The sequence below is a fragment of the Danio rerio genome, chromosome 1 (genome assembly GCF_049306965.1).
Source record: "Danio rerio strain Tuebingen ecotype United States chromosome 1, GRCz12tu, whole genome shotgun sequence".
Taxonomy (NCBI): domain Eukaryota; kingdom Metazoa; phylum Chordata; class Actinopteri; order Cypriniformes; family Danionidae; genus Danio; species Danio rerio.
The window spans coordinates 44842917-44869102 of record NC_133176.1 but is presented as its reverse complement, the minus strand read 5'-3'; the positions used below and the strand labels follow the sequence as shown (position 1 = coordinate 44869102).

The 26186-nt window shown below is 38.1% G+C and overlaps 2 protein-coding genes across 6 annotated transcripts; both read right to left on the bottom strand.

Annotated features, from left to right (window-relative positions):
* Positions 1 to 495: 495 nt before the first annotated feature.
* LOC797711 (uncharacterized) lies at positions 496 to 13360 on the bottom strand. 3 transcript variants are annotated; one of them, XM_073953222.1, is made up of 6 exons: positions 12726 to 13360; positions 12546 to 12599; positions 12433 to 12476; positions 5676 to 5704; positions 3362 to 3470; positions 496 to 3175 (listed from the first exon to the last, which is right to left on the bottom strand). In XM_073953222.1, exons 5-6 carry the CDS (start codon positions 3444 to 3446, stop codon positions 1911 to 1913), a joined length of 1350 nt encoding a protein of 449 aa, XP_073809323.1. In that variant the 5' UTR covers positions 3447 to 3470; positions 5676 to 5704; positions 12433 to 12476; positions 12546 to 12599; positions 12726 to 13360; the 3' UTR covers positions 496 to 1910. The 3 variants fall into 3 exon arrangements, with proteins under 3 accessions (XP_073809323.1, XP_073809314.1, XP_001338177.4); XM_073953213.1 differs by lacking the exon at positions 5676 to 5704; XM_001338141.9 differs by lacking the exons at positions 5676 to 5704; positions 12433 to 12476; positions 12546 to 12599; positions 12726 to 13360 and having other exon boundaries at positions 3362 to 3612.
* A 2861-nt stretch (positions 13361 to 16221) lies between these two features.
* Positions 16222 to 24050, bottom strand: mogs (mannosyl-oligosaccharide glucosidase). 3 transcript variants are annotated; one of them, XM_073948174.1, is made up of 5 exons: positions 23959 to 24050; positions 23256 to 23653; positions 22932 to 23155; positions 21071 to 21264; positions 16222 to 18305 (listed from the first exon to the last, which is right to left on the bottom strand). In XM_073948174.1, the coding sequence occupies exons 2-5, from the start codon at positions 23602 to 23604 to the stop codon at positions 16547 to 16549; spliced, it is 2526 nt and encodes an 841-aa protein (XP_073804275.1). In that variant the 5' UTR covers positions 23605 to 23653; positions 23959 to 24050; the 3' UTR covers positions 16222 to 16546.
* Between the last annotated feature and the right edge of the window lie 2136 nt (positions 24051 to 26186).

Below are 26186 nucleotides of genomic sequence, written 5' to 3'. Positions count from 1 at the left end.
ACTATTGAAAATGTGAATGACATTGATAGAAGCACAGCGCTATAACTGCAGCCACTACAGTACAAAAGCAGCACTTAAAACACTTATCATCCACGACACACCCTGTTCCAAAGAGGACAGCGATGGCATCCGTATCAACTAATCGACCAAATTGACCACCGTTTGATCAAATGCATTATGGCGTAATGTAACGCTGCGCAGTCCATCGCATGCTGATAACTGACAGTAGTGGAGTGTCAGGCAAACAGCACAGGCTCTTACGCACTGGAGTGGGAGCCAGTGATGTACTGCCAGCGGGACGCGTCATGTGTACAGGGCAGCCTACATGCTGAGGAGACCCGTTTGCTGCTGCTGAGCACTTGGCGACAGATTGCAAGAACTCAGAGCCAGTTTAGACATCTACATGAGAAGGGCAGGACAGATGGGAGGAGTATAACATTTATAGCACATGCTGCTTTCCCGTAATCACTTGAATGATCATTCTCAGTCAAAGGCTTTCTCTTTAAACACCTCAAGAAATCGTTTTATTCATAAATATTCGTCATAAAAATAACACACATCAATGTTCATCCAAAGTATTGCGTATAAATGGTTCTCAATATGTACAAAATCATTTCTCCAGTAAAGTTATTATAACTTAAGGCAAATGCACATTTTCTACAATTCTCCCTATTGATTAAATTGGCTAGTACAATACAAAAGCTTGTATACTGAAAGGCATGATGAACTCTTCTGAAAGACTATTGAAAACTGTATGCTTTCAAATCACTCAACATCAGTGTCAAACTCTGTTCTAGTCTACTTCTCATCGCATCACAAAATATAGGAGCCGTGTGAACTGGATAATTCATGATTCATGAATTTGTGTCAGAAGCTCACACAATAACACACAACAATGATGTGGTTAAATCAAAAACGATTGAAAAGCAGATACTCAGGGTTGGGCAATTGGCTTCATACATTCAAATATTCTAGAAATTGTGGACTGAACAAATTTCAAGACATCTTTTGCGTGGCCTGTGCTTTCCATAACACAAGGGACACGTTGAAAATAAGGATATAAATAGTCTTTCAGCTCAACAGAAAATGTAAAAAGTAGTACTTGTTAGAAAAATACAAATGATCATTGGCATATAAATGTATTTATTTCTTCCCACTCGCTGTGTAAGTTTGACAACAGTAGAACTGGATTTTTTTTTCAAATGTACAACACAATTACTATTGGATAGGCATAGCAACAGAAATTAAACATATAAAGAGGGGGAAATACGTTGTAAAAACCTTGGCACAATGATCAATCAATAATGCCAGCATGTCGTAAAACGAGGTAAATTTGACTTGTGCTGTTAAGCATCTATCGGTGATTATTAATATCACGTAAACATATACATGCATTGTTCAAGAAGGTGACAGCGTTAGAATAGAAAAGACCAAAAAGCACGAATTAAAACGATTTGAAGTTTGAAAGTGGAGATAAGTGCAATACATTCCAGCTGTGCGTTTTACTGCCGCATTACAATGCAAGGTCGAGGTTGGAGCTGTTCCGTAGTAAAAGTGCTGAACTGCAGTTCGTTTTCTTCTGCAAAACACGCTCCTCGATTGTGAAATATAGTGGTCGAGGAATATAGAAATTAAGTTTATGAGCTTGCTGCACGCACCTCAAGCTGCGCGCAAGACTCATTGTGGGAGGTCCAGGTTTTAAAGTCAGTCCCCGATTCAAGATCTGTTACCTCGCTGGAGCTGTACGCTCATGTGGGTCTCTCGAATCAGTTTCCACAGCGTTTACTTGAGCTTTGGATTTGTAATCTGTAGCCTAAGCAACTGTATTAGTAAGATTGAATCTTCCAAGACGGAAAGATTTGACATCACGCACGACGAGTGCTTTTTACGCCGCTCTCTGCAATCGGCGCTTAAATTGCCTCAGGCAAAGTGAACGGCCACGCGTTGACCACTTGTGGCTTCAACTCCATCTTTTCTTTCTGTTTGAGATGCACCCTTCCGTGCCGTTTCCTTTCGTCGCTTCTGGCGAAGCGTTTGCCGCACACATCACACGAGAACGGTTTCTCGCCCGTATGAGTGCGGGTGTGTGTGGTCAGATGGTCGCTTCTGCTGAAGCTGCGCAAACAGATGCGGCACTGGAAAGGTTTGTGTCCCGTGTGGATGCGGATGTGCCTGTTGAGCTCATCCGACCGAGAGAAACGCCGGTCGCAGGTCTCCATCGGACACGTGAAAGGTTTCTCTTTGGCCGGGCCGGTAGAGGAGGCAGGGCTTTTTCTTACCCGATTAGGTTTTTGAGCCCGTGTATAAGTTTGACTGAAAGACTCGGGCAATAACGATGAATACAGAACCGAGTCTATTGTAGAAGTCGAGTAGCTTGTGTCGCAACTGGACTGGAATTCAATATTGGGGAAAATAGTCGGTTTTAAAAGACTGGTGGGTGGGATATCCATAACTGGAGTGGGGTAGTTAAACATGGGAGCACTAAAGCCTTGTGTGCAAGCATCTCCAAAGCACTGCTCTTGTTTTAGGGTGCTTTCCACTTTGAATTCAGTCTCTGTGTTCGAGCAAATGGGAGAATATGAGTCTAAAAGTTCCTTCACGTCCACCTGTTGTTGATCAGCTGAAAAGCTATTCGACATGGAGAATGGCTCTGACTGGAAGCCAGCATCCAAGTAGGACTTGCTGAAGGTCCCCCACTCATAGCAGCTGCTCTCGAATTCATTTTTGATGACCACCGGGAACGTCGCGCTTTCAGACAACGGTTCAGCGTCTTGCGCAGAGGAGGCAAAGTTTAAATGCGATGTGGCGGAGTCTTGGGCCTGCGTGGCGGTCTGAGTGTCCGGGTAGCTGTGGCCTGTCTGTCCCGGTGAATACAACGGCGGGGTGGTGCACGTGGAGGCCTGCGTCTGGACCCCCTCGTCACCAAAACTGCTACGGCTTGCGTTCATTGTACCGTCTCCACACGGATGCGCATCCGACACAGGGGTTGTTGAGATGCCAACGATTTCGGTGATCATGTTGAGCAGCGTTTCCGTGCTGCAAGGTGTTCCTTGAGATGTTTCCACATAGAAGCTGCCTGAGTAAGCTAGGGAGGTTGTGTAGCTTTCTTTCGGACCCTGACAAGAGTTAAACTGATCTGTACTTGTGGGCTCCGTTTTGGGGGTAATAGGCGCACCTGATGTGGAGAAGAAAAAATAAAACAGCCATGCGTCAGTGCCTTGAGTGATATGTGCAAACAGTTATATAACGATACAGTTTCGTGATTGCCTTGAATTGACTTGCATTACATTATATCTACTGCACCTGATATTCGGTCTATAAAAATTACAACGAAATAAGAGCTAATATCTCAAAAACTCACCGTGTGAAAACTGGGCAGGTGCTGTCCTTCCAGAATCCATGAAAACATCCTGGCTGTCTTTGGAGCCCTGAGTTTCCATCCCCATCGCAGAACTGTTACAGTTTTCAAACTGAGAATAAAAAGAATCTTGAGAGTTCAAATCCATGTTGTTAAGCATCTTTCCGTAAATGGCTTTCCAATGGCTATCAGTCCGAGCAGGTTATTGATCAGAGGGTATTGCAAACTCAAGAAAGAGCAAGAACGGTCCGACAGTAAAGTCCGTAAAGGCGTACGTCCAGAAAAGAAATGTAAATACTTTGGAATTCCCCTTTTTGAGATCTGCGTCAAGGTAATATAGCTCTCCAGCTATCTGTAGATGTGTAGATCTGTTGATTCTCACACTAGCGGCTTCCCTTCGCTCGGCTTTTATACACTCCGTCTCGGCGATCAGCCCTCCTCCCCATTCATTGTCTCCAGTGAGAGGATTCCCCGCTGCGTGTCATCTTCGTGACCATATAAGGACAGAGGATATGACGGGCTTCCCCAAAAAAGGAGAGTTACGGTTCTGACGCTTCGATAAGTCTGTCGTTAAGTGTAAGGAAACGAGGGAGCGCCATGCATCGGCAATGTATGTTTCTTATCGCTAATTCCAAATACATCTCTAAGCGTTAGATTGCATTTTTTGTAGATATAATGAACGAATAAACGCAAGGTGTTTCTTTGAGTTATTTAATTATTTCGTTTATTTTCCGTCTGCAAACAAAGTTTAAACGTCGACAACGAATTTCAGCTCATTTAATTTGATTTTGTTTAAAGTGAAACTTTATTAAATCTCACGCCATGCTGTAGCAGCATAAAAACGCAAACTCGACTGTGCGAACATGCCAATAAGAAGTTATTGGGTAAAAAGCAGTGCTCCAATTTACTTTAAATGGCAAAAGCAATTATTAAAATATATTATTAAATTGTTACCTCCCTTGAGCAGTCTGGAAAACCTTTGCTGTCCCCTTTCCCTCCAGAATTCAAGATCTGATAATAGACCTTTTTTGTGCATGTGCAAAAACTTCCATATGCACGCTCCGTGGGTTATCATAATATACGTAGATAACGATTTGTGTGCAAAAGTAATTATACTGTACAACGTTAAACAAAACGGCCCCTGGAATATGTTTTTCCCAAAGAAAAAGATTGTGGAGATGCAATGGCTGCGTCGCGCAGAGCTGGCGGTAAAAGCGCACTGCTGTCCAGCACCATGGAGAGCGCGCAACTGAAAATAGCAGGCTACTCTATTCTACAATTATAGTTCACGGCCTGCAGTCTGTGTTCCAAGAATTATTGGTGACATTCTTGCCGTGTTTTTTTCTTTATGACATTAAATTTGAATTGAGTTATTCCAAGTATAGAATAAGTATGTTTTTAGTAATTCATAAAATTAAAATTATCTTCTATAGAAAAATAGCAAATGTGACAAGTTTAAAGGTGCAAAACGTGTGATATTTACAGCCATTAAAACAGTCACTCACTCACTAATCTTCAGCTTTAGTCCCTGGTTTATCTGGAGGTCACCACGGCGGAATGAACCACCAAATACTATAGCACGTTTTATGTGGTGGATGCCCTTCCAGCCGCCACCCAGCGCTGAGAAACACCCATACAATCTACATATCTTTGTATACTGTGGAGGAAACCCACATGAACATCGGGAGAATATACAAAATCCACATGGAAATGCCTCTTGGTTTAAATCGAATTTAATGCTTTGAGGTTATGGTGCTAACCACTGAACCACAGTGCCACCATTTGTCATTGACAAAAAGAAAACTGAATTTTCAGTATTACTTAAATTAATAAAAATGTGTGTTAAAAAATTAATGTTCTTTTTTCAAAGACGTCCAGCCAATTTGATCCTAAATTGAAAATACAAGACGGAAATTAATTTTTCACAGTGCAAGGGAGGTGAATCTAGGACAGTTTCTAGGATTTTGGTTCTCCAACAAGATATGACAGGAATATTGAAAGCTGTTTAACAATATTTATAACACCTTCCCTGAGAATGTATCTGACAAGAACAAAAATGTAGCCTAGATTTTAGATTAATAGAAGTTCTGTTTTGCACTCTCTTTAAAGCCAAATGTTCTTAAAAATACCACAGTTGAACACAGAAACTCCTACACTGGTGGCTTTACTCTCTTCAACTACAATTCCCTGTTGCAAAATCCAGTTTAATCTTGAAGCTGTGTTTTGGAACATGTTAGCAGATGGCTGATCTGCTATAACGTTCCACAATATCAAGGGATAGTTCACCCAAAAACAAAATCTGTCATTATTTACTCACCCTTCACTTGTTCCAAAGCTGATTGACTTCTGTTGAACACTAAAGAAGATATATTGAATGCCAAAAAGCTGTAACCATTGACATACAGTGTTCATCATATATACACACCCATCACAAGTCTTTCTAATAAATTCATATTTTTAATAGGAAGCTATACAATATTATATTTGTGCAAATACATTAGTACTGAAGACAAATCTGGAGCTTATCTAACAAAATAACTTAGAATAATGGTCCAAAAATTAGTACACCCAAATTTATGTTATAGAATTTTTTTTAAATACAAATTTAAAAAAAAGAGGAAAAATCAAAAGAAGCAAAAAATTGAAAAGTTCAGTTGAAACGTTTGTAGGTTGTACTTTTTTTTTTTGCAATATTTTTCATGAATTTAATTGTATTTTCTCTCAGTTTCTAAATATGTTTGGTGACTAAAATTACTAATTAATAAATTACTAATTATTTTAATAAATATATCTGTTTAATAAAACTGTTTTGTTTAAATGCACCAAAATACATCGCCTATATTCACTGAGAAATGGATACAGATATTCATTTTCAAAACGGGCTGTACTCAATTACGCAGAGCACTGTACATATTTGTTTTTCCTATATGAAAGTCATTGATTACAGGTTTTCAGCTTTCTTCAAACTCCAAAGCTTTAGTGTTTAACAGAAGAAAGAAATTAAAGAAGGTTTGGAACCAGTTGAGGGTGAGTCCATTTTAATTTTGGGGTGAACTTACAATTTAAGTAGCATTTCTATGCAAAACCCCTATGAAAGAACCACTGAAGAGGCACAATGATGTCCACTTGTCCTGTATTAGGTAGGTGCCTTCAAAATCACTTGAGAATTGTGGCTTGCTTGATCTAAACGTGCAGTAATAGCTGTGACTGCCACTCTTGTGCAATTTACTTTGCACAGGCCAATGAAGCACCAATGAAAGACAAAAGGAGACGAGGAAGAATATGTTGAGCTGTGGGCTGAAAAAAGCGAGGCTCTCATTTAGCACATGCCTACTCAAGTATCCTTTGCTCACCAAGTCTATTTATGTATTTTTTTGTTTTATTTTATGGCTTATTTTTTTCTCCAACATGCAGTGTGTGCATAGAAAAGTTGAAAAATGCAGGCAGTTGTTGTATTTTATAGCTATTTTCAGAATGAACCAGAGTAAATAGGTTAACATGCAACCCATTCAGGTGCACAATAGATTTTTTAAAGAGATAGTTCTTCCAAAAATGAACATACAGCTGTTAATTTACTCACTCTCAGGCTATCCAAAGATGTTTTTTTTTCTTCAGCAGAACATTAAAGATGATTCATACTGTGGAAGTCAATGACTACTGCCACTTTGAGAATCAGAATAGCATACACAGGGGAAAAAACTAAATTACTACACATGGCTCCTGCTGCTGATTTGTTACATTTTACAAAGCAAAAGATTTGGTCTGTGCAAAGAAAGTAGAACATGATTTACAGCATTATTACCTTTAATAGAGCATGAATTTCCTATTGTAAAATGATGTTGCAGCATCCATGATAAGTTCATGCTGTTTTGGTAAAAACACAGCATGCACCCTCTCTCTCTCTTGCAAACAAATAACATCCTGAATTTGCATCCTAACATACAGCATTATGCATCAGGTTACATGTCAGACTGTTGTAAATGCCCTCTTGACAATTTTAAATTTTTTTAAAAATTAACCATTTACCAGATAAAGAACCCTATAACTTTATTGACAATATTAAAGAAAGTAAAGTAAAAGTAAGTGTTGTGCTATTCATTCATTTTCCTTCATCTTAGTCCCTTATTTATCCATAGTGGAATGAACCGCCAACTATTCCGGCATATGTTTTACACAGTAGATGCCTTTCCAGACCCAACCCAGTACTGAGAAACATTCATACACACTCACACACTACAATCAATTTCAGTAGGGATGTTCCCCCATTACCCCCCGATCAGAACTATATATATACTCATTACTTTTTTAATACGTCTATAGTTTTGCAGTGGCACAGACTTATACCTCTTTCTTGACTTCACACGAAAACAGCAACGCGTGCGGGATGACATCACTTTGTTGCAGAGATGCTATTGGTTAAACGCTGGCAAAGTAGAACATGAAAGCAGCTTGAAACAGAAAGAATGAGTATGTCTGCCAGATATGTAAAGTTGGGATTGTCTGCCAGGTATTTTAAGTTAAGGTGCTATTTGTTTTATATTTATATTTATATTAGATTCTTTTTAATATTTACTGTTGCACTAAAGTCCAAAAGTGAAGAACTGATATTATTTATTACTTGATTGTTCAAGCTATCTCACAAAAGTGCTCTGTTTGTTAACGGAGTTGTTAAATGTTAAAATAAGGTGAATAAAATAAAAAATAAGGAATATACCGGATCTGTTTCTTTGGTCTTTATTCTTTTTTACGTATTATAGAAGTATTCGACTGGGTTTCGGTATCGGTAGCTACTCAAAATCAAATGACTTGGACTCGAGGGCAAAAAAACCTGATCGCAACATCCCTGGATTTTAGCTTTTCCAATTCACTTATAGTGCATGTCTTTGGACTGTGGGGAAAACTGGAGCACCTGGAGGAAAACTCCAGACACACTCCACACAGAAATGCCAACTGGTCCAGCTGGTCGAACCTTCATGCCATGAGGTGACAGTGCTAACAACTGAGCCACTGTTTTGTAATTTTTGCATATATACATAAAAAAATAAATAAAAATTACATAGATCATTTCAATGTGGTCATGTCATTGGCCCATTGACATTTCCTGCTTGTTATTAAACTATCTCATGACTGTAACAAGAGGCAATTCAATCATAACCTAATTTTAAAACAGCTCTCATAACATTATTTATCAATGTTTGGCTCTTTTTGGATTCTCGGAAGCTGTAGAAATTAAAAATGTAAAACAGGAAATATCCTGGGGATACTGTTTAAGTTTACATCTCTCAAAATGGTCTATAATTCTTTTTTTTTTACCACAACATTTACCATAAAACTTGTAATAACCCTTAGTAACACTCCAGGACTTTTCCAATGAGTATTTCAAGGAGTGCCTTATAAAGGGTTAAAGGTAATAATGTTATAATGATTCTCACACAGATATTAATGTATTCATTTTTGTTCATCATTGTGTTTTTTTGACCCTTCAGGTGCTTAAGATGTTGGTTTGTATTTTATGAAGCACCAAGTACCACAGTTACAGCTAAAAATCTTAATGTTCTGCTGACAAAAGTCACTTAGATCTCAGACAGCATCAAGGTGAAAAAATGAAGAGCAAATGTTCCTTTTTGGGTAAACTAACCCTTTAAATTCATATGCACAATGATGAACAAAGCTATGAGCATGATGGAGCTGTGTTTGGTGGTGCACAAAATATTCCTCTTTTATTATGATGCACGGTGCAAAATCGCACTTAACAACGAGTTTGACATTTTCTGGAGGTAACTGTTCACATCATGCTATACTTTCCCCTATTCGAGGCCCTAATATCCCCCTCTCCAGTGGTCTCTCCCAGTTGACCTAAACCTATTAAAAAGCTCTCCTCTTAAAGAGTTCATAACACTGAGACGCTGTTGTGATAACTGCCGAGCAGCGCTCACCTCTCGCCTCTGCAAAATGCCACGGAGCTCAGTAATGGATTTATGTAATTCCTGCACTTACCAAGATTATTATACCAAAGAAATGCAATGAAGGTAAAAGTGTAATGAGACCATCGATGTGTCTGTATTTTCTTAAAAGTTTGTTTGAAAGGAAACGCTAGGTGATCTGAGCTGGCACTGCAATATCTACAGATGCCTTAAGCCCCTTTCAGTTCCTAAATCAAGATTTGCCAATGGTAAAATAGATGATCTCTATACTATAAGCTCCTGACAGTGCAAAGCATGGGAAAATAAAATGAATACTGTGTCTCTACTATGCCCTCACTCGTTTTCTTTTCATGCTTGTAATCCATCTGTTCAGAGCAGCATTTTGTAGATGCTCGGCAACACCATTAACAAATGGTATAATCATATCCACACATAATTTGACTAATTCCCAAGGCAATGATTGAGCTGAGGGAAGAGGCAGCACTGCAAAAGGAAAATATTGCAACTAAAAGTACAAAAACCGAGCCATAAAAAAACAACAACTAAGATTTACCACTGCAAACATCTTGTGTGCTTGCAATGCCGAAAGACATGCTGGAAAAAAAAAGGGTTGGAGCACTTTCAAAAATGTCTGGTAGGTTTTCAAGAAGCAAAGATATGGTACGCCCTCCACATCACATTTCTGCAGTATGTCCCATATTCTAAACCCCCAACGGCACCGGATGAAGCCTCGTCTTCCTCATGCCATAGCAACAATGACAAACCGAAAAAAGGGATTGGGAGCACCAACATCAGAGATTTCCACGACCGGAAACACGACTCGATGCAAGCTTGCATCACACTGCCAAATCATTTAGCTTTCTTTTTGCCTTTCACTCACAATCTCTTGCATGACTACGTTCCAGTGCTTGAACCCCTTTCAGAAAGCATAGCTCTTTTGAACCAGCAACTTATCGCCCGCCTCCATCTACCAGTGTGGGAGTGGGGTTAGGGAAGCCCGATTGCGAAACCAACCAAAACCCCACTCAGCGAGCTGCAGGTTTCCCTTTCAGTTCCAGAAATACACCCTTGCGCTCGCCCACCCTTGTCCCCGGACATCCATCCTCGCCTCTCAGGCTGGGAGGGGTCGGAGCTTCGGCTTTCTTCCTGATCGTGACTGCGGAGGGTTCCAGCAGATCCCCGCCCGCTCTGACTGACTCCCCCACATTCCCAGCAACCTCCTCTCTACTCTGAGCCACAGCTACAGAGCACACCAGCAGGCCAATCTGGCTCTCCTCCAGCTACCTGGAGTTATCTAATCACAGATAAACGAGGATCAATTAGCTTAGCAGCACGCTGACAGGGCTCACTCCATGTCACGCAGCAGGCCCCTCAATGTTTCAGCACTCTTGCTTGTTATGGGGACGAGGCCCATAACTTTTCCCTCAACTCCCAAACCGGCACCTGAGCCGTTTGGAGAAATAAACAAAGTGAATGTGCACTGCGAACTTGCTTCTCTCCCTGCGGTGTCATTCGAGCACTGCGTATTTCTTTATGAGCCAGACTTCATAACGCCTGACCCTATCAAGGTGATTCTATAAAAGGCTATAAAAGAATTCATCACCTTTTCTGAGGGACAACTATAGACTGAAAAGGGATGAGTCTATTCAAGCAGATTGCACTGCTGCTATGAGGAAACCAAATAAGAATGTGGCGTCTCTCTCTCTCTCGCTCTCTTCTCGCTAACATAAGTAACTATGGTAACAGGCGCTCTGCATGGCACTGCTTCCACAAGCTCTCCAGAAATAAAACTGTTGGGCTAAGAGCGAGCAGGTAAAGACAAAAGATCCCGGGCGCCACTATTTATGGAGGCAAGCTTACATAATCTCCACACAGACCAGCGCTGGTCGAGGGAGGTTGGGTTTCGGGGTGGCACTGGGGCTGCGACCCTAGAATCGAGTGATGTGTAGATGTTATGCTGTCGATTGAGCAAACATCGAAGGCTAGGGGAGGGGTATAAATTGGGATAGAAAGAGTTTAAATGGAGAGATGAGGATGATGATGGTTGCACTGCTAAAGGGTGAACGTTTGGCATACAAGCGCTTGTTGATCAGCATCTCAAGCTCCCATGGGACGCATATTAGCCTGTGGTGGTGGGAGATATTCACCACTGAACGTCACTGTAGCTGTGATTACATCACCACCAGATTCATTGAGGTAACAAGTGTTTATGACACAGAAAAAGAGCGCTTTCAGGGATAACAAACACAAGAGTTTACCCTCGGCACTATGAGCCATCCTCACAACATTTCACACAAAATCAAGAGAGCAATGCTGACGACAACATCAGTCTGTTCGGCTAATGATATTGAAATGACTGAAAGATAGAATGAAGGTAAATTAGTTAGACCAAGTGTCACAAAATATGTATTTCTGATCCACAGTGTGATTAAATGGCTCCCCCTAGCAGTCTAGTGTCATCATTACAATCTCCACTCTATAATATTGATTCTTTTGAGCTTGAAGTGTGAATGAACAGCTCTATTCTGATCCATTGGCTGATATAATCAGCAAATGAATCCTTCAGACTCCATAAAACAGGAAGATTTGAGAATTTAATTCAGTAAGTGTCCCATTACGGGGCAAAAGAAAGTGTGACTCACGTAAATATGCCCCAACTACTCTTACCAATGGATGCAAACAGAGGCTCAGGATCTCATCAATGCGCAAATGGAGGAACTCTGACTCATCTATTTATGCCTGTGCGTTAGATCTCGCTAATGCTGTTTTGGCTATTATCCCATTGTGCCGTGCGTCTGGGGAGAGGGAGGGGGATTGCGCTGTGAGTGTTTTAGTCACACTGAACAACCAAAAACTACAAAGGCTGGAAGATGCATTTCAAATGGCAATAGCTATGAGGGCACACATGCTACGATGCTGAAGGGGAATGAAAATGTAGAGGAAGATGTGTGCTTATCTCCTCTGATCATTCGTCAGACTGCTCACGTTGTCACATGGTTGTGAAAATATGCTGAAGTTTGAAAAAACAAAATACCAAAGAGAGACTGACTCATCAAGAGACTCAACCAGGAGTGTGTGAGCAAACTTTTGAACCTACCTTCTAATCATCAACAACACACTTAAACAATCATAATTAATCTACAAGCTTACCTAGCTTTCCTGTTACAGGCCTGAAAAAACTGTTGCTCCATTGCCTACATGAATAAAAAACATGAATTACAAAGTTTAAAAGACCCTTTAAATAAACTAGTGAATTCACTTACATTTGAATATGAGTTTCATTAGAATCTCCTGTTGAACATGGCACCATTGGAACTCTGTAAAACAGACCTAATTATTAATTCACTCTTTATGTAGTTGTAAAATACTTCACTTAATTTGTCTAATGTATACTGGATCTGGTTTCATTTGTGAATTGTTGACTCCATGTCCTATACACTTGCCTTATGTTCAATACTGTCTGTGACTGTCTGCCTGAAAAAGAACAAAGCATAACATGCAGAGAATACAAACATCACTTCCTGCCACACACAGACAAGCAATATTCACACTGAAAGCAGCCTAAATGGTTTTGAACTTTGTACAATCTCTGACAAAAGTCTTGTTGCTTGTGTTCAAACTGACTTTACAAGAAATGGCTCGTTTTAATCCCAACAGCTTTTGTAATAATGTTTCAGTACAAAGTGAAACTGTCAAAAAGTATTCCAATATTCTGAGCGTGGTAAAGTCCATTGAGTGAGTTTTTGCAAAACCATGTGTTGCCGCCTTGTCATTAGAACTTCACCTGTAACTAATAATGAATAAATTAGGTCTTAGGTGTGTATAAAAAATACCCCAATACACTAGACCTCTGCAAACAAGCCTACGATTCACCTAGAGACAAAAGGGTTGGTTATCAAAAGGCAGACACCTTCAACATGTTTCAGCGTCAAGTACAGAGGATAACAAAAAGGATTTGAAGACTGGAGACGTTTTTGACTTGCCCAGGTCAGGCAGACCCCGCAAGAAAACTGCTCGAGAGAACCGTTTGTTGGCTCGAAAATCCAAGGCCAGCCCATTTTCCACAGCAGCAGAGCTCCACGGGACCTGGTCACCTGGAGTCCTTGTGTAAACAAACAGTTTGTCGAAATCGGTTTCAAAATGGCCTCCATGGCTGAATCAGTGGCCAGAAGCCAGCACTAAACAAAAGACAATTGAAAATACGTGTGGCATTTTTTTTTTTTTTATTTTTTTTTTTTGGCTTATTCTTGTTGCTTTGTTTGCTGAACTTTATTTTTCTTCTCTCTTATTGTTTCTTTTTTCTTCTACTCCTCCCCTTCCTTTTCTGTTTTTATTTTTTATTCTATTTTATTTATTTATTTTTATTATAAGTATTTTATTAATTTTTGTTTATTATCATTAGTTTATTTTCTCTTTTCCTCTATCTCCCCTTCAAACTTACTACTTACTACTATTATTATTTGTTATTATTATTATTATTATTATTATTACTTGTCCTCTCCCTGATTTTCCCATCCTTTTTCCCATCCTCCCCTCTCCTCGACACCTTTGTCATAAATGGTATTACTTTTATTTTTTGAAATCATTATTATTATTATTATTACTGTTCTGACTTGTCCTGTTATCTTTCCATTATCATTATTACAAGTATTTATACCATTATCATTATTAAGGTTGCAGTTGTTGTAGTAGTAGTAGTAGTAGTAGTTGTAGTTGAAGTAGTAGACAGTGTAATAGTATCGATTGTTATTGAGTAATTGTTACGGAGATTTTTGAAGTAGTAGTTCATGTAAGTAGTAGCAGAAGTAGTAATGGTGTGGTAGTTACAGTAGTAGTAGTAGTCGTTGTTGGTGTAGTAATATCAGTAGTAGATGTTGTTGATGTAGATGTAGTAGAAGTGATTGTAGTAGTAGTAGTAGTAGTGGTAATAGTAGTAGTAGTAGTAGTAGTAGTAGTAGTAGTAGTAGTAGTAGACGTTGTATTAGTTGTAGCAAACGCTATAGTAGTATCAGTAGTGGTAGTCGTTGTAGTAGTATCAGTATTAGTAGACATTGTAGTAGTAGTAGTCGTGGTTGTGGCTGTAGTAGAAGCAGTAGTAGTTGTAATATAAGTAACTTTTTGTAGTAGTAGTTTGTGTAGCACTTGTGATTTATTATTATTGTTGTCAGTTATTACTGTTGTCCTTTCTTTCTTTTTACTCTAATTTTTACTATCATACATTAATAAGCATTGTTGTTACTCCCTACCTCTGACTGGTTTCTTTCTATATGTTTTATCTATATCTGTGACACTTGCTTCATTTATTGACTGTTATTGTTCCTTATGTATGTACTCTGACCTGTCCACCAAGTTACCTTTACATGCATACACACACTCACACACACACACTCACGCACATACCAGTACATGACTATATTGTTGTTGTTTTTGTTTTGTTTTTGTTTCGTTGCTTTGTATTTGTTATTTGTTGACGTTTTCTTGTATTTGTATGATTTTTGCATATTCTAATAAAAAAAAAAAAAAAAAAAAAAAAAAAAAAAAAAAAAAAAAAGAAAATACGTGTGGCATTTGCCAAGGCGGAAGATTTTTTTTTTTTTTCAGATGAATCTTTTGTTGAATTACACCGGTTGCCGCAAATATTGAAGGAGACCTACTAGAGCAGGGGTGTCTAAACTCGGTCCTGGAGGGCCGGTGTCCTGCATAGTTTAGCTCCAACTTCCTCCAACACACCTACCTGGGACTCTAGTATACCTAGAAAGAGCTTGATTAGCTGGGTTAGGTGTGTTTAATTGGGGTTGGAACTAAAATATGCAGGACACTTGCCCTCCAGGACCGAGTTTGGACACCACTGTCCTAGAGTCTGCATGGATATAAGATTCACCTAAAAAAAGTACGTAAAACAAGGTCTAGAGTTACATCCAGTATGAGGGTGTGCGAGGGATCTGCAGGTTGCAAGTCAACATCAATAGTCTAAAATACCAGGAAATCTTAGCTACCTCTTATATTCTCAACCATAAAAGAGGGCAAATTCTGCAGCAGGATGGTGCTCCATCGCATACTTCCATCTCCACATCAAAGTTCCTCAAGGCGAAAAAGATCAAGATGCTCCAGGATTGGCCAGCCCAGTCACCAGACATGAACATCATTAAGGATGAAAGAGAATACATGGAAGAGGAAACCAAAGAATACTGATGAACTCTGGGAGGCATGCAAGACTGCTTTCTGTGCTATTCCTAATGACTCTATCAATAAATTGTATGAATTCTTGCCAAACCGCATGTATGCAGTCCTAAAAGCTTATGGAAGTCATTCAAAATATTAAATTTGGATCTCACAGCACCACAACCTAATGCACTGTTATATATTTTTTGCAGTAAATATGTTCAATTTCTGTAAAGGTGACAAAACTTTTGTCTTACTAAAATTTGACCTTTCTTTCTTGATTAAATGATACATCTTTTTTCAGTGAAACTAATTTATTTCAGTGCATCAAACATCATTTGAGAGAGGTTTAGCTTTTCATATGAGCGATTTCTAACTTCTAACATTTGGTTGATTAAAAGTCAGATTAATAGCAGGCGTTTGTACAAAATAGATAAGCGACAAGACTTTTGTCAGCGACTGTATACAAGCTTAGAAATTAAAGCATACAAAAGCTATCACTGGGGTGCATCTATTTTACCTAAAAAAGTACAAAAGTATACTTTTTGAAAAGATAACATTCCAGTGACCGCTTTCGTATCTTTACTTGCATCTTTTCTATTTAATTAACAGCACACATAACACATGAATTACACACAATAAAATAAAGCAAATCTTATCAATCAGAAAAACACAACGGTTTAAAAAAAATCATAAAGAGCAAGATATGAGAAAATCTATGAATATATTATTTCAATATTTAAATAAAATATTTAATTAAACTAAAGAAATAAGAACTTTTGGATTTATTTTCTTTAATGAAGCCAAACAGCAATGGACCAAAATAAGTGCACTGTTGTCTACTGGTTCACACAGATGACATTGTATTGTCTGAGCCAGAAAAAGCCTTCAGCGCTTCAAACCTGAGGATATAATCACATTAAACCAGATGTAAAATTGACATAATTTAACAGGCTTCCAGATTATTACATTAAACAAGCAAATAAAAAAATTACACCAATTATCTAAATCACTTAAGAATGAATTACACTTTGTTGTAACAAACATATGGCACCAGTTGAGCATCTTGATTTACCACTCGATTCTGGCTTGCTACTGATTTTTAATACTTCTCAGCCATAATAAGTACAGTCAAAGCCGACCAGCCAGTAAAAGGGTGACTTCCCTGCCCCCTTCCAGTGCTATCATTGTACTGTTCCCAAATGTATCCTGTTTCCAGATACTGCTTGTAAACATTATTCATGAGGTTAGTCCTGAGCTCTTGGTATAAGGTAGCTGCCTTTTCCTTGTATGGCCCTTCTATGCTGCCATAGTGATGCAGTGCTCTAACAGCCAGGTAGTTGATGTTGATCCAGATGGGTCCACGCCAGTAGGGGGCGTCATGTTCTGTGTTCCTCTTCATGTAGAGTGGATCTGCGCGGGACAGTGAGCGGAGGCCATATGGTGTCCAAAGGCGCTCTGGATCTTTAATGGCTTGCAATATATGCTCAATTTTTGGCGAGTCTGGTGTCAAAATATGTAGCAAGAATGGAAATAGGCTAACGTAGCCTAATGCATTCACATACTGCAGCTTAGGGGCTCTGCGGACAGAACGAACCAATCGAGCAACTGGGAACTGGTGCCGTGGTTGTCCAGGTGGCACAAACACTTTCTCCTGCTGAAGTGAGACTGCTTGGGTATGATTTCCGTAATCACTAAATGCGTGTAGATTCTCGGACCAGTGCAGCTCGTTCAACAGGTCGTTATTGCTCAGACTACGATGGGTGTTTTCATATACTTGGTGGGGCTCTCCAAGTATTCGTGCAACATTTGCCATGACACCAGAGGCTAAGGTCATCCAGCAATACAAGTCCACGTGCCTTTCATCAGCAGATGGGTGGGAAGCCCGTGGGTAGTCATCCAAGCCAGAGGTCAGCGTCTTGGGATTTAGGAAAAGATTGGTGTCTTTGTCCCTTCCTCGCCAACGGTAGGAGTTGGGAACAGGTCCAACTTGTGTGGTGTTAAACCACTCGAACCAAACCTGCAATCTAGGGTACAACTTTCTCAAGAAAGGAAGCATGGTCTGAGAGGACACTAACTCTGCATCAAGCTGCTCCAGCAGCTCCTGTAGGGCCAGGAAGAGCGTGGGAGGGTTTGCGTTTTCATTGTGCTGCACTATAAACTCAGATGGTACTTTGCTGCGTGCTTCATCATCCAAGATTTGCTCCCGTGGGATCCAGCCTTCTATGTTGATCAGATCGAGCCAGTGTGCAAAGACCTCCTGTGTTAACTGGGTGTCCCATTTGCTTAGGAGAAGCTGATGAAATCCTTCATCCCAAAGAAAGCCTCTTGGAAAGAAAGATCGCGATGGTACTGCTGTGAACAGCGGCCCCTCAGGGTAAAGCACGGGGTGTTCATTGTAAACCGACTGCACCACCGATGGTCCGAAAAAATATCCCATGCCACCAAGCATGTTGCTTAAAGCTGCCTTGGCAAATTTGATATGTGAAGATGTGAATCCTTTAGCTTGAAGACCAAACGTAGCCTCAAACTTCTCATCAAATGCCACCTTACGCTTCTCCAGTTCATCCGTGAGCACAGAGCCCACAAGCTGATTCGGTCGTTCACGGAAACTTCCGGATTCAAACAAGACTTCAATCTGAAAAGGTGTTTGAACAGTCACCTGATGCACGACAAAATCACTCTCCATCTTGGGATCGTTCTGTTGATTCTGGTGGTTAGTTACTTTGTAAGTATCCACAGCAAAATAAGACCTTTTTTCACCTTTGGGAGGACTGAAAATGAACTTGTGATTCAGGCTGTTCTTCACTATATCTGTCAGCTTATCAAGACCAGGGCTTCTTGTTTGCAAGAAATTATATCTGAAAAGATATAAGAAATAAAGTAAAACAATAGAGTAATTTGAAATAAGATGTTTTAGTATTTAATTTTCCCTCACTCGTCTGCTCTGCATACAATTCAAGTATAATTTTGTTCTTAAAGAGCTGTACAATATTTCAAATAGATTTAAAAATTAATTTGAGCTCCAATAAAATTTCATTATAAATTACTCATTGTTTCACTGCTCTGTAAACAAATGTTGCAAATATTCAGTCTTTTTTATTATATTGTATATACTGTTAAAGTCAGAATTATTAGCCCCCTTTGATTTTTTTTTCTTTTTTTTTTAATTTCCCAAATGATGTTTAACAGAGAAAGAACATTTTTTACAATATGTCTGATAATATTTTTTTCCTCTGGAAAAAGTCTTATTTGTTTTATTTTGGCTAGAATAAAAGCAGTTTTTTTTTTTTTAAACAACAGAACAAACCATCACTATACAATAACTTGCTTAAATACCCTAACCTGCCTAGTTAACCTAATTAACGTAGTTAAGCCTTTAAATGTCACTTTAATCTGTATAGAAGTGTCTTTAAAATATTAAGTAAAATATTATTTAATGTCATCATGGCAAAGATAAAATAAATCTGTTATTAAAAATGAGTTATTAAAACTATTGTTAAGAAATATGTTGAAAAAAAAAATCTCTCCATTAAACAGAAAATGGGGGGGAAAAAAACAGGGGCTAATAATTCTGACTTCAACTGTACATTGACTAGTACAGCTCAATATGTACAAGTAATTGTTTTTTTTTTATTCATTATTGTTTTTTTACTGATTGTGTTAAATAGGAACTTAATAATTTTTGTATACTGTACAATCACGAAAGCAAATTTATATTTTGAAGACTTTGGGGTTTGTTTGTGTACATAATATCGGCATTTTGCAATAAACATTTTAATATAATGGCTCTCAGTGCAACTCTGAAGACATTAATGTTCACAGGCAGTAGTCCAAGTTGTGTTTGGATTAGGCGTACAGCATACTTTTGCTTTATTATTTTAAATCTGCCTCATTCTGTAACATCAGCTAATTATGCTCTTATGACTTGATTCCATAAAATAAATAAGCATTTTCTGCATTAAAATCCAATGACCCATATTATAGAAAGTAATTAAAATTAAATAAAATCCTGCATTTGACCAAATACAGGGGCGCCCCCAAGGGTAAACTCTGGCCACCCCTGTGGCCACCCCTTTGGCCACCCCAATATAATTTTGCTGTTGACATTATGTACTTATAAATCCACAACGTTTAAATAAATAAAATGGAGCCACTAAATTATTGTTGGTGTTACTGATGTAGCTGATTCATTGTCTCTCCCCCTTAGTGCTGGTTCAATGCTGAATGCTGGTGAAAGCAAACTGACGCATGCGCGCAGAAAACCATTCCCGCGCGCCTCACGCACTCCTGTGTGAATCCCGGTTGGTTGTTTGCATGCACGCCGACAAAATACAGTACGCGCCGCTCATGCGCCGTGAAACGGAGTAACAGCCTTTTGTGCAGAGGTGAAAGTCGACTAAAGTTTATATAATATCATGATGATGATGATGATGTTACTTTCACTAAGCATGCCTTTAAAGCAGAAAGGAGGGATAATGAGTCAGGGAGGTAAGACTTCATAACATGATTTCTCAGATCTGGTCTAAGACCACAGATAATTCTATAATACATTTTTTGTTTTCTTTAGAATTGTCATAATTAATTTTCATGCAAAAGGTTTCTTAAGTGATCTTGGCATATCACTCCAGTTGTTGTTTTCCTGTAATATTTAGGACTGATTTCTGTTATTTATTCAGAATAATAATTGTATAATAATATTAATTGTATTTATTTAAAATAAATATAAATAAATTTTTATATTTATTGAATAACAAATCTAACAATTCAAGGGAGGTGGGGTGTATAGGGTGGCTCGCCCAGGGTGTCATTTAAACTAGAACCACCACTACCCTTCCCGATCGTCGTTGACAGCACGCACACACCTTCAATAGACAGCAATGGCAAATTAATATTTACCTTAAGGTACAGTATATCAATAGAAGAAGCTGCATTAATAAAATGGCTCAAAAAGTAATATGGATAAATGATATTATTTGGTACAGTGAGTGTGTATAGTAATGCCTTTTTGTTTCAGTTTGATCATTTGTTTGGGTTATTAATAAACTCATTATTCTTTCATTCATTTTCTTTTCGGCTTAGTCCCTTTATTAATCCAGGGTCGCCACAGTGGAATGAACCGCCAACTTATCCAGCACATTTTTACACAGTGGATGCCCTTCCAGCAGCAACCCATCTCTGGGAATAATAAACTCATTAATCTTCATTAATTTTAGACATGGCATATACCGTATGATGTACAATAAAAGCACGTAAAAAGTTATTTATGTATATATATATATATATATATATATATATATATATATATATATATATATATATGAAAAGTGTTTTTAAACTAAACATAGATTTTTATTTGGTTTGCACATGTACTTCTTGAATTACTTCAAGGAATAAATAGCAATATTTCAAGAAGAATTAATTAAATGAATAAAAACTACATTATTACATTTACCAAACACAAAAATATAACATTACACTGAATTCATAATTTTTTTTTTGTGTGCCACCCCAAGATTTGGTGCGGCCTCTTCTGGCCACCCCTAAGAAAATTTTCTGGGGGCGCCACTGACCAAATACATACACAATATTCACAGTTAATAATTATTACATGAATAATAAATACCTGGCATATTTGGCACTAGCACCTTCTCCTGCTGTCGGTTTGCCAAAAGTAATCTTAAAGTTGCCAAGCTCCTCAGATGTTCCTGTGACAGAACTCACACGATTTTTCTCCTCAACGTGAGCCTGCAATGAACCTTGACCATCTGTGGAAGCGTAGAACATTAGCGAGACCACAGGAGTCGACAAAGCAGTGCCCTGTTAATCAGAAACAGAAAGACTTGAATTGACAAAGCATTTTTGATAAACCATAAATCTTAATATTCCTATACTTTTGATTTATCTAATTGAACCACTCTAACTGTATATCATTTTTTTTAAATAACAGGAAAAGTGTAAAGTTATGTAAAGCTGATTAAACTACCATATAGTATCTGACATTTGAAAGATTACAGAGACAATAAATCATAATAAATAAAATAATAATGAATAAATAAAACGACCCAATTAATTTTAACTTCCTGAGCATGTGTACTGACAGTAGTTAATTTTCTTTATTTTGTGTTTCTTTCTGTACAACTTATATTACAGGGTCAAACATGAGATTTCCCATTTTTGGTGTCTGCATCAAGTTAAATTTCCAAACAACTAAAACAAACAGAGACCATATTAAAACCAAAGCTTGTAATGTTTCAAATAACAATTGTGAGGATAAAACATCAAAATATGGGTGTAATACTGTTCCACTGTCATTCAGAGTAACATTTATTTATGTACAAACAAAAGATCATTCTTTTTCTGCCCTCTACTTCCTAAAATACTGTATATAAAAACATATGTGATGATCAAAAATGTTATATTTTAAACTAATAAAATCAAATAGGCAAAACCAAGTTGTTTTATTGATAGCGACAAAATGTAAAAATGTAAAATGACAATTCATTTGTGTTTTGGAGATGCACTGCAATCCCTACATGGAGTCTTTCAATATGTTTTCTAAATATTACCTAAAAATAATTTTAGTACATAAACTTCTGTTACAATAAATAACTTCTGTAAATCAAGATAAAAATGTATGATAGTCATTTATTTTTTGCTCATATAATTGTAAACATAATTTTCCGAACAATAAAAAAACAACACTTTTAATCTATAGACATGGACATCTAGACAGATAATAATATAGATAGATAGATAGATAGATAGATAGATAGATAGATAGATAGATAGATAGATAGATAGATAGATAGATAGATAGATAGATAGATAGATGGACGGAAGGACGAACGGACGGACTAACGGACAGACAGACAGACAGATTGATAGATGGATGGATGGATGGATGGACGAACGGATAGACAGATAGGATAGATAGGATAGATCGATAGACGGACGGACAGATAGATAGAAAGATAGACAGATCAATAGATAGACAGACAGATAGATAGACGGATGGACAGATAGACAGACTGATAGATAGAAAGATAGACAGATAAATAGACAGACAGACAGATAGACGATGAGATGGATAGACAGACAGACAGACAGACAGACAGACAGACAGACAGACAGACAGACAGACAGACAGATAGATAGATAGATAGATAGATAGATAGATAGATAGATAGATAGATAGATAGATAGATAGACAATTATATAGATGGATAGATAGAAGGATGGATGGTAGGATAGACAGACGGTTGGACAGACTAATGTACCGTTAATTAAATAATTAGCTAGACAGAAAATTAGATAGACAGATGTATAGAGAGATAATTAGGCAGACAGACAGACAGATAATTAGATAGATGGATAGATAGACGGATGGTTGGACGGATGGACAGACGAACTAACAGTTAATTAGATAAGCAGATAATTAGACAGACAGATAGAGAGATAATTAGACGGACAGATGTGTTATTTACATGTTGTTTTGCAGTGATTCTCCAAGTCCAGTCTCCCCCATGATCTCCACCCATGCGCTTGACGAACTCTGTGGTCAGGGTGAAATCCCGGTCATGGATCTCCTGGACTCCAAAAGAGACTCCATCATGCATTAACCATCCATAGCCCAGCAAATGGTCCCCTTGCTCACATGTGTGCCTGAGATTTCCATCCATTTCAGCAAACTGGTGCATCCACATTAAACCTAAAGAAAAGGTATGTTTGTAACAACACCACGAAGACAAGTAAAAACCACACAAACTAAGCAATTTGGGCACACAGAGAAAGCATACAAAACACCTCACCTGTCACAACAGATCGAGGACTTCTTGTTTTCATCCCAAAGTACACCTGGGGACGATAGGAACCCCAGTATCTTTCGGGAGAGACTGCAGGGCTTGAACTATTAGCATCCAAGACCCTTGGAGAGGGGTGCAGTGTCACAACCCTTCTGGCTAAGGATGAGCGCATATAAAGAGCATAGAAGAACCAGATGAGGCTGAAGATGCACAGACCGATGGATATATTGATGAACACTTTCCCGATGTCAGTTTTTTTCTTCTTCTCCTTGCGTGGTGGAGCAGGTGCCTTTTCCTCCTTTCTTGGACTTGGAACTCCATCACCTGTTGCAACCCTCTTCCTCCGCCTACCCATCTTTCTTATGATCTGACCAGGCCCGTCTGAGGATCACATTCAAATGCACCTGCAAAACACCAAAAGTCAACAGATTGATAACAGGATTAGATGATTAGCCAAGTAATTCATTAACTAACGCTACATTTACATCTTATGATAATGCATTTCGTGGAAAATAAGCCACTAAATATCACTATTAGGTTAACCTTTCAATTGCTTTTCAAGTTGCTGCACATATAATAAACAACTAGCTAACTTAACAAAAGGACAAGGATATGAATGAAAGAACGAATGAATGAATGAGATTCAGATCGAGAGGGCCTATTAAACGCGTCTGCAAGTGTTTTTCTCTATACTAATTATGAACGATACCTTAAGCTAACTGAATATAGGCAAACATATGTTTTATTTTATCGATGACGTTACCTTATGTACGTGTCAGTAATCTACTGAACATGGTAATCAGCAGCACAGGCACTTCCGCGTTTCTTGAGAAGCTGTCAGACGACTGTAGATGCAGAATCACTCCTTTTCAAAATAAAAGTCCGCGTTGTCGCATTTATGGTTTGTTGAAGAACACGCCGGTTCTCTATTCATTATCACCACACAAAAGCCATGGGAACCTTTATATCTGAGGCATCTGATGTCTGTACACTTGTTGACGTTTTATTGTTGTTATTTGTGTAATAATTTTAGAGAACATTTGATAATTAATTTACACTAGACGTTTACACGCTATGACTCTCATCAAAAGACTAACCAAATACAGTTCTTAAATATAGTTTGCAACAACGACAACAAACAGTCCAGAATTTTAATTGGATTTAAACAACCTTCAGAACTTGTAACTTGTAAGGAAAATACAAGAGGAAAAATAGATTAGGATAATTTTGGGTTTTCCAAACCTACTGGGTCAGCATTGTCAATATCACTCTGTACCCCAAGATTGGTTGCCCACTGAGGCTAAGCAGCATTGTACATCTGTACTTGGATGCTGGACCACCTTGGAAAACAAGCTTCGGGTGGTGTTGGTGAAGCCAGCAGGGGGTGCTCATCCTCATTGCCACAAAAATGGGGACACTGTTATCTGGTTGGAAGCACAATGGGATCGTCTCGTCCTCACCTATAATGGCCTCCAAATTATCCCTTTCACTGACCTGTCTCTATCAAGGTCTCTCTCTCCACCAACATCTTGTGTGGTGAGTGAACTGGCTGTTCGGTCCTGTGGCTGCAGTCATATCATCCAGGTAAAGCTGCATACTGGTGGTGGTGGTGGTTGTAGAGAGACCACTTCTTATGATTGCAAAGCAATTGGGGTGCACGACAACAATACAGGTTAAAGGCACTATTTCCATGCAATAATTCATAATATCACTAATATACTAAGATAGAACATACATTAAATCAGTTTTATACTAATCAGTACATATTAATACAAGAAAATGTAGGTTTCTTTGATTTAACATTGAAAAGTACTTACAGGTGGAATAAAGATTCAAGATCTTTAAAAGTTTAAAGAACTTAAGCTGTTACCTTGATGATGCTGCTACCACTAGAAGACTTATGAAAGATATTAAGGTTTTCCTGTAAGACTATAAAATTAATAAGGTTTAACTGTTTTTGCATATTGTATTTGAATGAATTATTACATCCCCTAATGAATCAAATGCCACAATGTTAATAAGGTAACTGTGTCCCAGACTTACAAAAAAAAAATAAAATAGAAATCACCTGAATTTGTTTCTCTGTGCGATGTGGCAATGTGAACTATAATATAAGGACTGGTCTTTAAAACTATTGTCCTAGCCATGAACTAAGCTCTTATCTTTCCCTAATGCTGATCATTTGTGCAATAATTAATGTTACAGTAACATGCATAAAATAATTATATTCATAGATCATTTTTAATTTTTAAAGGGTTTTAAAAGTTCAAAACATACAGATTGATAGATTTTCAACTCTGGGCAAACTACAAAAACTCAAACGGAAGTGTCATGGATATACGAGTACTCATCAACCAAAACAACAGTGGTGGACTACAGAACCATAATCATATGAGTGCAGAGTAGAAAAGTTGCGTTTCTTTACAAAAGTGACATCTAAAACCAATGGTCTGGCATGCGTAATACAACATTTGTTTGTCATTTTCATGGATACATGTTGACAATGTTACTGTCAGTATAACTGCAGAATTGCAGTTATGGTTCAGGGTTCATACACATTTTTCCTACAATAATTCCATGACCTTTCCAGGGCTTTTCAAGTCAATTTTCATGACCTTATGTTTCATGTAATGTCTACATATGCATGGTAAATCATAAAGAACGTTTAATTTTATTGCAGCATATCATAAAACATGCAATAGTTTTAATTTATTTTTATATCTATGTAAAATAGATGATGCTTAAACAGCATTAATAATGTGAGAGCATGTTTTTGGCAAAGAAAAGAAGTAAAAACAACTGACCTCCATTCCAATACACAGATATTTGTCAAACTAATTTTAGATAATCTTAATAGTTTGTTAAACCAGTAATAGTAGGTAAAACTACTTCTATTATAAAGCCGTGATCACACTGCACTTTTCACTCCACAGACTT

Excerpts from the sequence above, each read along its gene's own strand:
- mogs (XM_073948174.1), bottom strand. The coding sequence starts at position 23,604 with ATGGGTAGGCGGAGGAAGAGGGTTGCAACAGGTGATGGAGTTCCAAGT. Across the intron at positions 23,156-23,255 it reads TCCTCGATCTGTTGTGACAG|GTTTAATGTGGATGCACCAG; the intron begins GTGAGGTGTTTT and ends CCTTTTCTTTAG. Across the intron at positions 21,265-22,931 it reads GAATCACTGCAAAACAACAT|GGCACTGCTTTGTCGACTCC; the intron begins GTAAATAACACA and ends TCTGATTAACAG.
- LOC797711 (XM_001338141.9), bottom strand. The coding sequence starts at position 3,518 with ATGCTTAACAACATGGATTTGAACTCTCAAGATTCTTTTTATTCTCAG. Across the intron at positions 3,176-3,361 it reads ACCTGCCCAGTTTTCACACG|GTGCGCCTATTACCCCCAAA; the intron begins GTGAGTTTTTGA and ends TCTCCACATCAG.